Genomic DNA, 14,406 nt, shown 5'->3' on the forward strand with positions numbered 1-14,406 from the left:
TCAGAAGTTCTATAAAAGGCAAGACAATTCACCACATTAAAACCGCAAATAACGAAAATTAACTGCGTGGACTTATTGAAACATTCAAATATAGACTTACAAAAAGAGGATACAGAAATAGATTAAATTGAGAATATTATACTTGAAACTGCATTTGTTACTAATAAAATCCACTTCAAGTGGTACTAAAACCTACCTCATGAAAGATTTACTTCAGTATTTAACTCTCAGTCTAATGTAACATATAGTAGAATAACTTACAAGAAATTCTTAAAAAATAATTTAAAACGATAAACTTACCTTAATTCAGAGGCGTCAGTAAAGACGTGTAAATATATGATTGAAATGAACACAAAAATGAATCTGGGGCATTGAATAAAGATGTATGGTCCAATTAACACAATATTGTTCTGCGAAATCTAAGAGCTCAGACCACTCACTGATGAGACTCGGGGTTCTTCTGATACAGATATAACAAACTGTATTTAAGCTCTTAAGGGGTCAGAAAAAAATGTAATTATATGTTGTTATTTGTCTCTATAAATTAAATGTTAAAGATACTTAAATCAAATATTGGATATTAACGTTCTTGGGTCGGTATAAGCGGAACAAAAGTTTATTAACCGGTCCAATGATTTCAAATGATTCCTTGTGTTTACTTGACATCAACCAGCAATCATGATTAAAAAAACATATGATTTGCCTAATTATTACCGGAATAAGTAGTGGCTTCAGTGTGACGGACCTTCTGCTACCAAAAGGCTTTTATAAACAATATTCTAGACAGCAATTAAAAACATCCTTTCGTAGTTACTATCTACACAGAAATATCAGTTTTACAATAGCAAGTTGTATGCGTCTTTACGTAGAGGAATATGCATTCAAAGTATCCCCTCCTCCGGAAATACGTCGTTAGAGGATGTAATGAAGCACTTTTTACATGTATATACATGTGCCTACTTTACTTATGTTGTTTGTAAGAGATGCATTTAAATATGCACACACTTGTTTTGAGAGTGTGTAACTTTGTTTGGATTTCATCATTTTATTGTTCAGTCAAATCTATAGTTAACCCGGATTCTTATTCTGAAGGTATGTTCAAATTATATGTATCATAATAACTGTTGGACGGTTTGGTCTCTTCATATTGTCTATTGATAGCGAAGAAAAAAAGATGAAAACGAATTTCGATAACAACCAATACAGCCCCATTTTTCAAGTTAAAATCTTTATTCAGATCTTACAAACAAAGTAGGAAAGAAATAGAATAACAAATGGGCAGAAACTCTTTCATCAAGCCATAATTGCTTAACAAGTATTTTGAAGTTTTTCAAGCAACTCATAATTCATTTCATAATCATTAAGAAAGATGAGAGAGAGTATCCTGATAGCAACATATCAATAGGATACAAAGAAATTCAGGAAAACAGAATTAGCACGGTAATTTAAAAGTAAATGATCAATTAATACCAGGGAGACTTATTGTTTCTCACTAATGCACAATATAGTGCTTTATATAGATTACATTGTACTTTTCAAGTGGTTTGTAAATGTACATATACAAAGGATACCAAACATTTCATTGGAAAACATCCCAAGTGCCTTACGATGCATTCATCGTAACTTTTGATGCTTCAAACATGTTCACAAATTTAGAAAAGTTCTATAAAAGGCAAGACAATTCACCACATTAAAACCGCAAATAACGAAAATTAACTGCGTGGACTTATTGAAACATTCAAATATAGACTTACAAAAAGAGGATACAGAAATAGATTAAATTGAGAATATTATACTTGAAACTGCATTTGTTACTAATAAAATCCACTTCAAGTGGTACTAAAACCTACTTCATGAAAGATTTACTTCAGCATTTAACTCTCAGTCTAATGTAACATATAGTAGAATAACTTACAAGAAATTCTTAAAACTAATTTAAAACGATAAACTTACCTTAATTCAGAGGCGTCAGTAAAGACGTGTAAATATATAATTGAAATGAACACAAAGATGAATCTGGGGCATTGAATAAAGATGTATGGTCCAATTAACACAATATTGTTCTGCGAAATCTAAGAGCTCAGACCGCTCACTGATGAGACTCGGGGTTCTTCTGATACAGATATAACAAACTGTATTTAAGCTCTTAAGGGGTCAGAAAAAAAATGTAATTATATGTTGTTATTTGTCTCTATAAATTAAATGTTAAAGATACTTAAATCAAATATTGGATATTAACGTTCTTGGGTCGGTATAAGCGGAACAAAAGTTTATTAACCGTTCCAATGATTTCAAATGATTCCTTGTGTTTACTTGACATCAACCAGCAATCATGATTAAAAAAACATATGATTTGCCTAATTATTACCGGAATAAGTAGTGGCTTCAGTGTGACGGACCTTCTGCTACCAAAAGGCTTTTATAAACAATATTCTAGACAGCAATTAAAAACATCCTTTCGTAGTTACTATTTACACAGAAATATCAGTTTTACAATAGCAAGTTGTATGCGTCTTTACGTAGAGGAATATGCATTCAAAGTATCCCCTCCTCCGGAAATACGTCGTTAGAGGATGTAATGAAGCACTTTTTACATGTATATACATGTGCCTACTTTACTTATGTTGTTTGTAAGAGATGCATTTAAATATGCACACACTTGTTTTGAGAGTGTGTAACTTTGTTTGGATTTCATCATTTTATTGTTCAGTCAAATCTATAGTTAACCCGGATTCTTATTCTGAAGGTATGTTCAAATTATATGTATCATAATAACTGTTGGACGGTTTGGTCTCTTCATATTGTCTATTGATAGCGAAGAAAAAAAGATGAAAACGAATTTCAATAACAACCAATACAGCCCCATTTTTCAAGTTAAAATCTTTATTCAGATCTTACAAGTAAAGTAGGAAAGAAATAGAATAACAAATGGGCAGAAACTCTTTCATCAAGCCATAATTGCTTAACAAGTATTGTGAAGTTTTTCAAGCAACTCATAATTCATTTCATAATCATTAAGAAAGATGAGAGAGAGTATCCTGATAGCAACATATCAATAGGATACAAGAAAATTCAGGAAACCAGAATTAGCACGGTAATTTAAAAGTAAATAATACAGGGCTAAGGACTTGACAAGGACACATGCAACAAAGAACATGAAGTAACCAATAAAATACGCACATAGAAATAAAAGTGACTGGTCAGTTCTGGACTCCACTATAACGTGTCTCTAATTTCAATAACACAAAAGCTTATGATAGTTGTCATAGCTTTAAATTATCATAGAAGTTTATGTTGTTAAAACTATTTTTTTAAGATTCATTGATACCCGTGCACGTGACAGAACCACATAACCAAAGACATTTACGAAATCCTGCAGTTGATCTTACCCTAAAATTTCATCTTTCATCTAAAGCTGTCGTTCTACAATTTCAACAAAATACTCTAGTCAACCCACAGATTCCTGTATATAAGATTTCAAAGAACGGTTCATTCATCCGAGGACACTTGTTTAACAACTTTGAGGTGTGTGAATGCTTTGTTTATATACTAATTAGCATAGAAACTTTAAAATAAAGGAAGATAACTCTTGATCTGTCCATCATTTAATTGATTTATTTGAGAATTTTGAACATATGTAACAAAACAGAAAACAAGTTTTTTGCTCTCTCTAACATAATTAGTTTAACATCATTGTGGAACAAAAATAATTGTTGGATAAAATTAACTCTGTGTAGCCAAAGTCATAGCATCTACATGATTTTTACATTTAGTATTATATGTATAGTATTATATGGAGTTTCCTTAGACTACTTAGACTATTCTTTTCGATTATTGCCTGAAGTATTTGCCTATCAGTGATTTTGTTATTACCCTTTAAAAGCGTACGAAATAATTAATTTATTATCAATATGCTACAGGATACAACGTACTACTATGATCCAGACAATTGTGCTACCTTTTCTATACAGTCCGTAAATGGGGAACAGATCCGCATGGTATGTTTAAAAATTTATTATACCAATCCTACCAACGGAGGATGAGACTTAAAGATATATAGATGACGTATTATCTTTAAACAATATTAATTTTTGGGATTTAACACATCGCATCTACCCTGAAGAACTTAAGATGAAGGATACTACAGAAGCTGGGAAGTCAGCCTTGATCCATACTTAGAAATCGATGGTAAAGGAAAACTATTGACCAAACTTTACGACAAACGTGATGACTTTTCATTCAGAATTGTCAACTTTCCTTTCATCTATGGCAGCATCCCTTCAGCACCTGCGTATGGAGTGTTCATTTCACAACTTATACGTTCTGCCAGAGCTTGCCGAAATTCCGCAGACTTTTTGAATCGCCCTGGAATTCTGACGAATGGTCTTTTGGAACAGGGTAATGTTGCTACAAGATTGAAGTCATCACTACAGAAGTTTTATGGTCGTAATCATGAACTCGTGGATCGTTATGGTGTATCTGCGCTATGAAAACTGATTTATTCAACGTGTCATAGTTTTCCTTTCATCTTTTGTCTAACCCGGACTTGAGTTTTTATGAGCAACACGGCGGGTGTTTCTCGAAAAACAGAGGAAGCTTACCCTACCGGTACACCTGGTTCATGCTCCCAGTTTTTAGTGGATTCCGAATTGCTTATTTGCTTTTGTTACTTTGTATGATTTTAGTTACTTCATGTTCTTTGTTGTGTATGTCTGTTTTCCATGCCTGGTCTTTGTCCCTGGATTACATTCTTTTGATTACCGCTATAACCTTGGTTCCCTTGATTATTCTTAAAATAACCATGCCATTACCCGACCTTGAAGTTTTCTACCCTTTCTCGGTCTGTTAGTTCTTCCATGTTTATATCTCCTTCAAACTGTTTATTGGACAGTATTACGTATAGGAAGGATCATTTGACTAGATATTTTCTTTACTTTTCATTCAAATGGAAATAAAACAATTTTGAAGACTTTTCTTGTTTAAAGGTTGAAGTGCAATGCCAAAACCGTTCAATTGATATTGATGAAATTCGTAACTAGGTTTGGAATCATATCTGTACCTCCTTAGATCCACCTCTATATATAACAGTATTATTTTATGTGTAACATACATGAATATATTATTATATTGTACCCATCTTTTTTCTCGTCTTTTCAGTATGGAACGTTCCATTTCGGGAACGAAGAATACATTTTAGAGTACAGGAATACCTCAACCCAACAACAACATGTAGAGAAAAAACAGTCCGATATTTATAGATTCAACTTCAGAAAAATACCAATCAATCATGAAAAAAGATCTAATATATTAACCAATCTCATTTGTCCAAGTAAGTTTTTGTTATTTTATAGTACATTGGCACATTTATTATAGTATTTTTTTGCAACCGCCACTGGAAAGTTTCTAGATTACACATCATGAATTCTGAAACGTTCAGACTCTACAAACTGTTTGAATAATATGAAGCACTTTGTTTCTTCTGATTATTTCCTACCTTCAAGTCCTTAACTCAATAAGTAAGACATTTTTGAAAACAGGGGAGGAAACCAACCGGAACTACCAAGCCGTTCTCGTTACTCGTACAAGAGTTAAGTGTAGCGGAAATGGTTCCGATTGGAGAGGAAACGAACGCATTGATCGGATTCCTTACACATGATTATGTTACAAGTAAAATATTTGGTACAAGCTTGTGATTTGATATGATCAATCGGATACAGATACAGACCTTTTAAATCGCGTATCTTTACTACAAAATGAAGAAAGTTGGGTCTGCACTTACTCATTTATTGTTCATTGGACATATGTTTATTTATGGCACCATTAACGAGTTGTTATTGAATTGGTTTGGTTAAGTTTTGGATTGATTCTTTCGTCTACCGCATCCGAGCTTTTCTTTTCTTTTTTGTTTTTGTAAGAGTTCCTATTGTATCCAATGAATTTCGCCCGACTGTTTAGATGTGGCTGCTCAACATGAGAGTTCATTCTACGAAATGAAAACTCTCCATGCTTTTATAACACCGGGAATATTTTTGTCGTATAAATGGTATCACCCTGTTACGTTGTCGTCGTCGCGTCCGTTAACTTTAGTTCATTGACGAAATGACATCTGCTCAACGGATTTTTTTCTCATTAACTGATCCGAATATTTCATTTTACTCTATTTCCAACGCCGAGTACCAAAGCAGGATCAGGTCATCGACATGAAGTACACGAATTAAATAATAATAATAATAATAATAATAATAATAATACAAGAGACAAACAAAACAAAACGAAGGGTAATAAAAATTACCGAACTGATTTAAATCAAGGCAGTAGTCAAAAGAAATAGTCTAAAAGGAAAGTCTGTACTGTGACAAATAGCAATATCAGGGTAAGTCCGGGAAAGTTTGAAAAGCACCGCAATGGTCTAGACTTGGTACAGGTGACTTGGTACAGGTATTTTATAATAAAAGATGTGTCAAACCAGGTTTTATAGCGCGCTAAACCTCCTGCATTCATTTCGGTTCATAATTTCCAATAGAATTCACACTATTTGCCACCAGTTAAAATTGGTAAAACCAGTAGTCAAAACAGTACAGAAAATAAGAAAAATAAAAAATTGAAAATAAAAAGCACTAAATACAATAAACATGATATAAACCCCAGCCACGAGTTTCAAAATCTTGGACTTTGTGCGAATGGTGCGTCAAGTTCAAGATGAAATAGTAATAATGTACTTAAGTAAAAGACTTAAGAAAACTAATTTGTAAACATTATGAAAATCCATCATCTATAATCTGTCAGAAACAGTTCAAAAAGATATGGATACCGGAAATTAATTTTTTTTGGCAGACATATTTTCTTATATCTCTATTCCAAAACCATAGCTATGGTGACGTCTTAAAAAGCCTACCTAAATCATGAGTGACCAAAACTTTTCTTGAATCTGAGTTCTTCATCTACTCGAGTTCAATGTTCTTTCGTTCCTATGTATCTGTTAACAGATACATGGCAGTGTTTTGTTTTAACTTATATGAACAGCATTTACATGCTGTTGCAACCAAAAGAAACAGAAATTACTCTTTTGTGCGGATTTTGACTATATTTTCATGATAGACATGGAATCTCTTATTGAATGTTCCTAAGGAAAATGAGTTTTGAGTATGTTGGGCAGCCGATTAAAGTTTTTCTTCTCCTCAGCTTATGGAGATCCCTCCCGGTGATTTTCATCACATTTGAAATATTATTTTTGTTCACGACCACACCTGATATTCAGAAAAAAAAAGAAAACGGGATAAATATTTGTTTTGAGTGTTTTTGGACAAAACAAAAATTGTTTTGTTTGGTTTTTTTCTGAAAGAGTAATCAAGAGAACCAAGATTCTAGCGAAAATCAAAAGAATGTAACCCAGGGACAAAGATCACACATTAAAAATAGTCACACAAAACAAAGAACATAAAATAACCAAAAATAACACATGCAATGGAACAAAAGTTAAACTTGGACTCAATAATTCGCTTGATGGCGGCTTCAGGCGTGCAAGGTACCAAATATGCTTTGGTTCAGGTTTATGGGTGACTGTTTCAGCAACTGCATTTACTTAGGTTAGTTGAAATTGTATTCAGGATTTATCAATGGTAATGATCACATTCCACAAAAAGGGAAATAGAAAGGCATGCATGCATGAAATACATATTAACTGATATAAACTGATGGTGTGGATTGGTAAATAAATTCTGTATACATATTTTTTGGGACAATAATTCTGTTTTGGGAAATTTCCAAGGAATTTGATTATGGGTTCAGTTATGTGTGGATGCACAATTACAACAACATCATGTTATGGATGGCTAAGACACTGACCATTTTCATACCGAAAGAGAGGGAGGGAACTTTGATTATTTTGAAAAAAAAAATATTCTAAATTTGGACAATTTAAATTATTTTTACTCGAAAACTGTTATTCAATATTTTACCCATTACTTGACAATGTTGCTTTAAAACATAAAATCCAAAGACACTCACGAAAAGAAAAATGGTTGGGATTTTTTTTCTAGTTGTTGTAAATTGCTTCTATCTTTAAATCTATTTTTTAGAAAATAACAAATCACAGCACCCCTTCAGAAGAACTAAACGGACACCTGCTTACTTTGTTGAAGTTCTATTTGTTGTTGATTATTCTGTTTACAAACAGTGAGTTACTTTTAATGGATACAAGTTTAGAACGTACGACATCTTCTGGTAAACCCTCTGTAACTGAAGGAAGAAAAAAGTTAGAGATAATTTACCCTATTTTCCCTACATATTTAAATACGATTTTTTCTTAAGATATTTGCCTTATATTTTATTTTTATAGTTTGTGGTTGTGCATAAGAGGTTCTTTCAAGTTTTTTTTTATTCGCCTCTTCTTGCATATCTAAGGGCATCCCGTCTCGTGACTTTCAAGCGAGACAAAACGATAACGAATGTTCAGCATTGTAGCATTCTCTTGCGCAGATGATATATTCGCTATTTTAGAGCCAATCATAACTCCTCAGCCTTTTTGTTCCACAAAGGAGATATGTTTTCTTAGTGTGGTGGAAATGGCCGAATAGTTTCGATTGTTTCAGATCGTTACACACCAGTCAGTGTTTAGCTCCATCTCTTCATGCAAATTACTTAGTGTAGTGCACGGGGAACAGATACGCAGATTTATGATGAGTAGCGCTTTTACTTTGTAGTATTTTTTTTTCATTCAAATCCTATATAGAATATTCTATAGGCTAGTAGATTGATATCAATAAGCGGCCATGACCAGGTGAAGAATCTAATCAAAAGAAGACCTATAAAATGTACCATCCAGTCCCTTTCCATTCTGGTGACCTTTTTGACAGCCAAACATATTTCATCTATCATCTGTCCGAGAAAAAAATACTTGTTTCCGGCTTCTTTGTAACCTCTCATTGTTTCTTGGCTAAACAAAACCAAACAAAATCAGTCCTAGTATGGCACCGTGTTTTTTTTTATATGAGATCAATTAATTCTAATCAAGTCTTATACGAACACAGGGAAAATGTTTGTTTTGGGTCCCCTTCGGGTTCCTATTTCCTACAAGGTTCATCTCTTCACCACCAAAATCAATCAAAGTCTTCCTTCAGTGATATAGGACCTTCTAACACAATTTCAAAGTGATTCATTCACCAATTGTCAAGTTAATGTCTGGACATCAGGAAAATTCATCTTTCGAACCCCCTTTTTTGGCTCCTAATTTCTGAAAAGTTAAAGGCTACCCCAAAAAAATCAATACCAAACTTCCTTGATACCTTTGGAAAACTATTATAAAATTTTGGAAACCAAATATTACTAAAAATAGGAGAAATCTTAGATAGATGATACTTACTCTTAAGAGGCTTTTGACCGGCCATATTAGAAATTGATAAATAGTCGCGGTTTAAGGGGAAAAAAAAGAAAATTGTAAGTTGATAGTTAGTATAAAAAAAAAACGGTAACTTCAAAGGCCAATGGTGGGCTAAATTAGAAAAAAAATATTGATCACCATTTAATGATGGGCACCGGCATATCTTTTTTTTCTTTTGTGGAAAATAAAAAAAAACATCGAAAGAAAACCAAAGAGCTGTAGAAACTGATTTTAGGAGCTCCTCTGGCAATGGGATTGTTTAGGGAACATCTGCGTAGGTGTCCAATAGAATTAGCATTAGTTTAGTGTTGGGTAAATGCAAAGCAATTGACAGTTAAGATGACATATTACCAAGTAAGTTTATACAAAATAATCTATGTTGCCTTAAGATAACCAACCAATCAAGTCTTATTACACATCAAATTGATTTATTTATGTGTAATTTCAGTTGGTTTGATAAAAGTTTGGAGTCAACACAAGAAAGGAAAGATGCAGATGCAAAGAAGTCTATTCACCAGTTTTACGCCTTTGTTGTCAATAGTGTAAGTAGAATTGAGATGGGGTTATGTTTCGCCGGGGTTACTTTCTTGATTTGAGATTCAGCAATATACTATGAATCTTTATCAAATGTCAGATAGAAGGTGATTCATCTAAGGTATTGTCCAAGTTCAAGAAACACCCAATGTCGGATCCAAAAATTTTGAAGAAAAGGAGCTTGGGGTAGTGGATTCCCACATGAACGTTATATACTAATTAGAATGTACAAGTACATATATTTCATGACTTTTAAAAGGTAACAAAGATACACATTATTGTGTTAGTAATAATGAGGGCGAATATAAAAATTCGACGTTATGATACTTCTGAAAATGCTGGCGTGCCTATTTTACTTATGCGCTACAAATCAGAGAAACACCTTTTAAAATCTGAGGAAGGCAATCGCATGACAAAACGCCTTTGTTTCTTAAATGGTACAATACAGTCACCTTTATCTATGAGCAGAATTCGTGTCCTGTAGTAATGTTAACCAAGATTCGCAGTTTATAAAAAAAAAAGCTGATGTGTACACAGTCAAAACTGAAACACATGATCATGATAATCATATGGTTTACAATATATGATCATATGAAAACCACATAAATATTGTTTGCATCTAGCAATATTTAATCATGATGTGGTGCATGTGGCTGTGTAGTATATATAGATTGTGTGATGATTATTTTTATCTCACCTGGCCCAAGGGCCATCGGAGCTATTGTCATCACTTGGCGTCTGTGGTTGTCGTCAGTTTTTTTTATCTAAGAAGAAAAAACATGGCCGCCTCGACAAAAAAAAATGAATGTTGCTTATCAATTCAGATGAACGATTCAGGTTCTTGAGAGCTTCTTGTTTTAAGTAGCAGTTTTTTTTGAAAAGTGGCCCAGAAAATGATTCATGTACGTGAAAGAAAAACCACCCAATTTACTAGTATTTCTTATTCAGAAACAGCTTCAGACCACAAAACGAATCTTAGTTTATCACTCGGTTGTTGCCCCTTGAGACAAAAATTATATATATATTGTGTATGAATTTGGCACTTTGCAAGAGATTTTGTTCTTGATTTTGTTTGATTTGATTGGTTTTAGTGGAAGATAAAGGTATTTTTTTTTCAAACTGCAAATTTGAATACAAGAAGAACTATCGTTACGCTGAAATATAGCATATATGATTATATGTAGACCGAAAAAAGTATTGTTTGTTTGATGGGGTGTTCTTCACCATTAATCACATCTACCATTGGCAATGTCTGAACCTTATATGGACTTAAAGTATTTTGAAATTTAATTTGTGTATTTCCTTTTTCTATCTTTGTTTATGAATTTGAAATCTACGTAAATCCAATCGTTGGTATTCCCTCGAACACACATCATTGATAGATACTTCTGAATACGTTTTCTATATATGCTACCTTAAAAACAATTATTTTAACCACCTCGATGGTTTCGTTACAAAATATACTCGCATCGGGCTGGAGGTGCAATGGTTCGATCTATTATATTTATCACATATTTTATTCAAATAACACTGATTTTGCATATTTTATAGAAGTATTGTATTCTGTAACATTTCTAATAACATTTTTTCAAAAGAGCAGATACATGTAACATGTTATCAGATGAAATTCATGGAATGTATAAATATATATATGACAAGTAAACGAATTAGCCCCCACCCCCGGCCGAAAAAAAAACACCAAGAAGTTGATAAAATTATTCATTATTGGCGAAAAATATGCGATTAATATATTTCTATTTAGCTTTTGATATATCGCCCATGTTCTCGGCCCTCGATTCTTATACCTTAATTCGACCTACTTGTTTTATGTATCTTTTTTCATTGCACAGATGGATGGGATGTTTAGATCAATATCACCCAATTTCATGGCCGTAGCATCTGCGGGAATTTTCATATCAGAAGTGAGTAAACATGTTTTAATTTGAATTACACCAGTTATTTCATGTTTACCAATGACAGCAAAAGTGGTAAACGAAGTGTAATAACAATTATATCGAACTGATAAACTTTAAGCATTGGTCAATAGGAAAGTAAAAAATGAACGTCCATGTAACAACTACCATTATCAAGACATATCACCGGACTTGGAAGTTCCCGTAATAGTCATGACTTGTTACAGGCATTTCCAATGGAAAAAGTGGGTTGAATCAGGTTTTATAGCGTGCTAAACCTCCCGCATCCATGACGGTTAATTATTTCTGGATTCTAATATGACGTCCTTAACAGGCTTTGTGGTCCGTTTTCGATTGCTATATGAGCAGCACGCGGCTTATTGGGTGTGGCTTGTGTGTGTAAATTACTGCCCACCTTAACCATGTAAACAAACACACGTAACATGCCGATGTGTATCAGCTGTTTTCTTTCATTTCAGTAGCGTGAATAAATATCAAATTCTTATTTAATAATTTCATTTGACGTTATGTTTTAGAAAATTTATTTTATACTCCATAAAAAAATCACTAACACACGTACTCGGTAGCATTCACCACGTGCGCCTGCATGTGTGAAACTAAACAATACAATCGTCAATGAATTAAACATTGTACCTGTCTATGTGTGAACACTGTGACCTTACAATGCAAACGACTATTGCCATATCTAACATCGTTCCATTTATTTCGCCCGTTCCTTCATTATAAACAAAATCGAAGCAAAATTTCACTAGCGACAATTTCAACTGACATAGCTAGCGTAAAGTGTACAAATATGGACAAATAATGCGGGTCTAGGTCACGAAAATGTAAAGAAGTACCGTTATTGTCCTATTAGAATCGAAATTATTATTTCGCTATCGCTCGTGTAAAAACATTGCGGCAAAAATGATTTATTTCTTCGTCATAATACAGCACTGAGTTCAATGTTATAAGCAAAATACCTTTTTTGTGTAAAAATACTGATAAAAATGACAAATGTCTAGTTCTGTAGGATAAAATTGTTATGAGAAGCATAAAATAGAAGATTTTGCATTTAAGACTTCCCAGAAGTAAACAATAAAATCGGTCTCCGGATTTCAATACGTTCGACATCGGAAATTCTGGAAGGGAATCAGAAACTAGAACGTAACTAACGAACCCTATAAGTTACAATAAAAAGTACAGAAACTTATTAGTTGGTATTTGGAAAATCCATCATCTGTAATAGTGTAATAACATATATTACTTGTAATAATATTTTTCTCAATAAGATTCAGAAATCGGATATAATTTTTAGGCATCGTATGAGACGTATTTTGTATACTTCAAAAAAACATCACAAATTTCTATTGGATAATTAGAATTATGTGTTATTTTGATTTATTCCTTCCTAACTCCAACCCAAAAAAATGATTACGATATATCACCCCTATGTATCAAGCTTATCACGGTAGTACTAATATACTCCCTCTTGACCGGAAATGCCTTTCATTTTCCGTATACACATTGGACTAGTTCATCTTTTTAATTTTCGCTAGTTTCAATTTATTGAAATTCTAAAATATTTATATTATATTTCATTATAGGATTAAACACTTTTCCAGAATTTATCGATGTGTAAAATCGGATCATTCACTCACAAAAAAATATAAATCCGAAGGACTTTTATGTCAGGTTTATGAGTGAATGGTTCGAATGTACATATTCATAAATTCTGGAAAAAACAGTGTTAAATCCTTATAACTCCAATCCCTAAATAACTGAAATATATAGTTTTTTTTTCTTCTTAAAGGCTCTCATTCAGTGAATTTGACACCCTAAATTGACATTACAAATGACTGAATTCAACCGACAACGTGACATGGTTGTCAATTGAAATATTTAAAGTTTACTAATAACTTATTCTTCCAATAACAAAAATGTTGTTTACACTGCCGAAAATACTGTTTTAAGCCTCTAAACAGCTCTATCTTTTGTCGAAGGGATGGTAGACATGTTGTTTGCGATATGTACATTGAGTTTACACTTTTAAAAAAACTTGTCATTGCTGAGGTCGTTAAAGGTGCACAAACATTATAATGCACAAAAAAGTCACATGCTAATTGGATTTAAAGTATTCCAGTTTAACAGTCACTATCTTGGGAACTGCAACACTTACACACTATGAATAAGGGTAACAACAAAATTACCGAACACTGATCCGATTCATAATCAAGTCAAGTCCAAAATAAATCTAGCAAAATAGAACTTACACCACCGGAGTAGCTGGTACCGCAAAGGTCCTGACTCGGTACAGATACTTCAGACAAAATGGCGGGTTAAATCTAGGTTATACAGCACGCTAAACCTCCCTCTTCCATTGCGCCGTGACTATACCAGTGGGCAGTGGGTCACCATTGCTCATTGTTTTAAAAGAAACCGCGTATTTTTCAACTACATCTACATTGTGTGTTTCAACCTCTGCTACCAGCATTATGCATATGATAATCTTAGTAGAATCAGTAGTCAGAACAGTTTACTGCCTTTATCATACATTTACAACTGAAAGATAGAACCTAG

At 33.1% G+C, this 14,406-nt stretch overlaps 1 protein-coding gene across 3 annotated transcripts in view; it reads left to right on the top strand.

Moving 5' to 3' along the window:
• Positions 1–2,581: 2,581 nt before the first annotated feature.
• Positions 2,582–14,406, top strand: part of LOC148606936 (A disintegrin and metalloproteinase with thrombospondin motifs like) — a 39,388-nt gene continuing 27,563 nt past the window's right edge. For 2 of the 3 annotated variants that reach the window (XM_088546811.1, XM_088546813.1), the window contains exons 1-7: positions 2,584–2,746; positions 3,317–3,525; positions 3,921–3,998; positions 5,158–5,329; positions 8,079–8,175; positions 9,828–9,921; positions 11,764–11,835. In XM_088546811.1, coding sequence (XP_088402937.1) covers positions 2,638–2,746; positions 3,317–3,525; positions 3,921–3,998; positions 5,158–5,329; positions 8,079–8,175; positions 9,828–9,921; positions 11,764–11,835 — 831 coding nt within the window. In that variant the 5' untranslated portion in view covers positions 2,584–2,637. Of the gene's footprint in view, positions 2,747–3,316; positions 3,526–3,920; positions 3,999–5,157; positions 5,330–8,078; positions 8,176–9,827; positions 9,922–11,763; positions 11,836–14,406 lie in introns of all 3 variants that reach the window. The other variant, XM_088546814.1, reaches the window with a different exon arrangement.

This window comes from Perna viridis, chromosome 9 (genome assembly GCF_037379345.1).
Source record: "Perna viridis isolate PV_CMFRI_1.1 ecotype Kerala chromosome 9, ASM3737934v1, whole genome shotgun sequence".
In the NCBI taxonomy this organism is placed as follows: domain Eukaryota; kingdom Metazoa; phylum Mollusca; class Bivalvia; order Mytilida; family Mytilidae; genus Perna; species Perna viridis.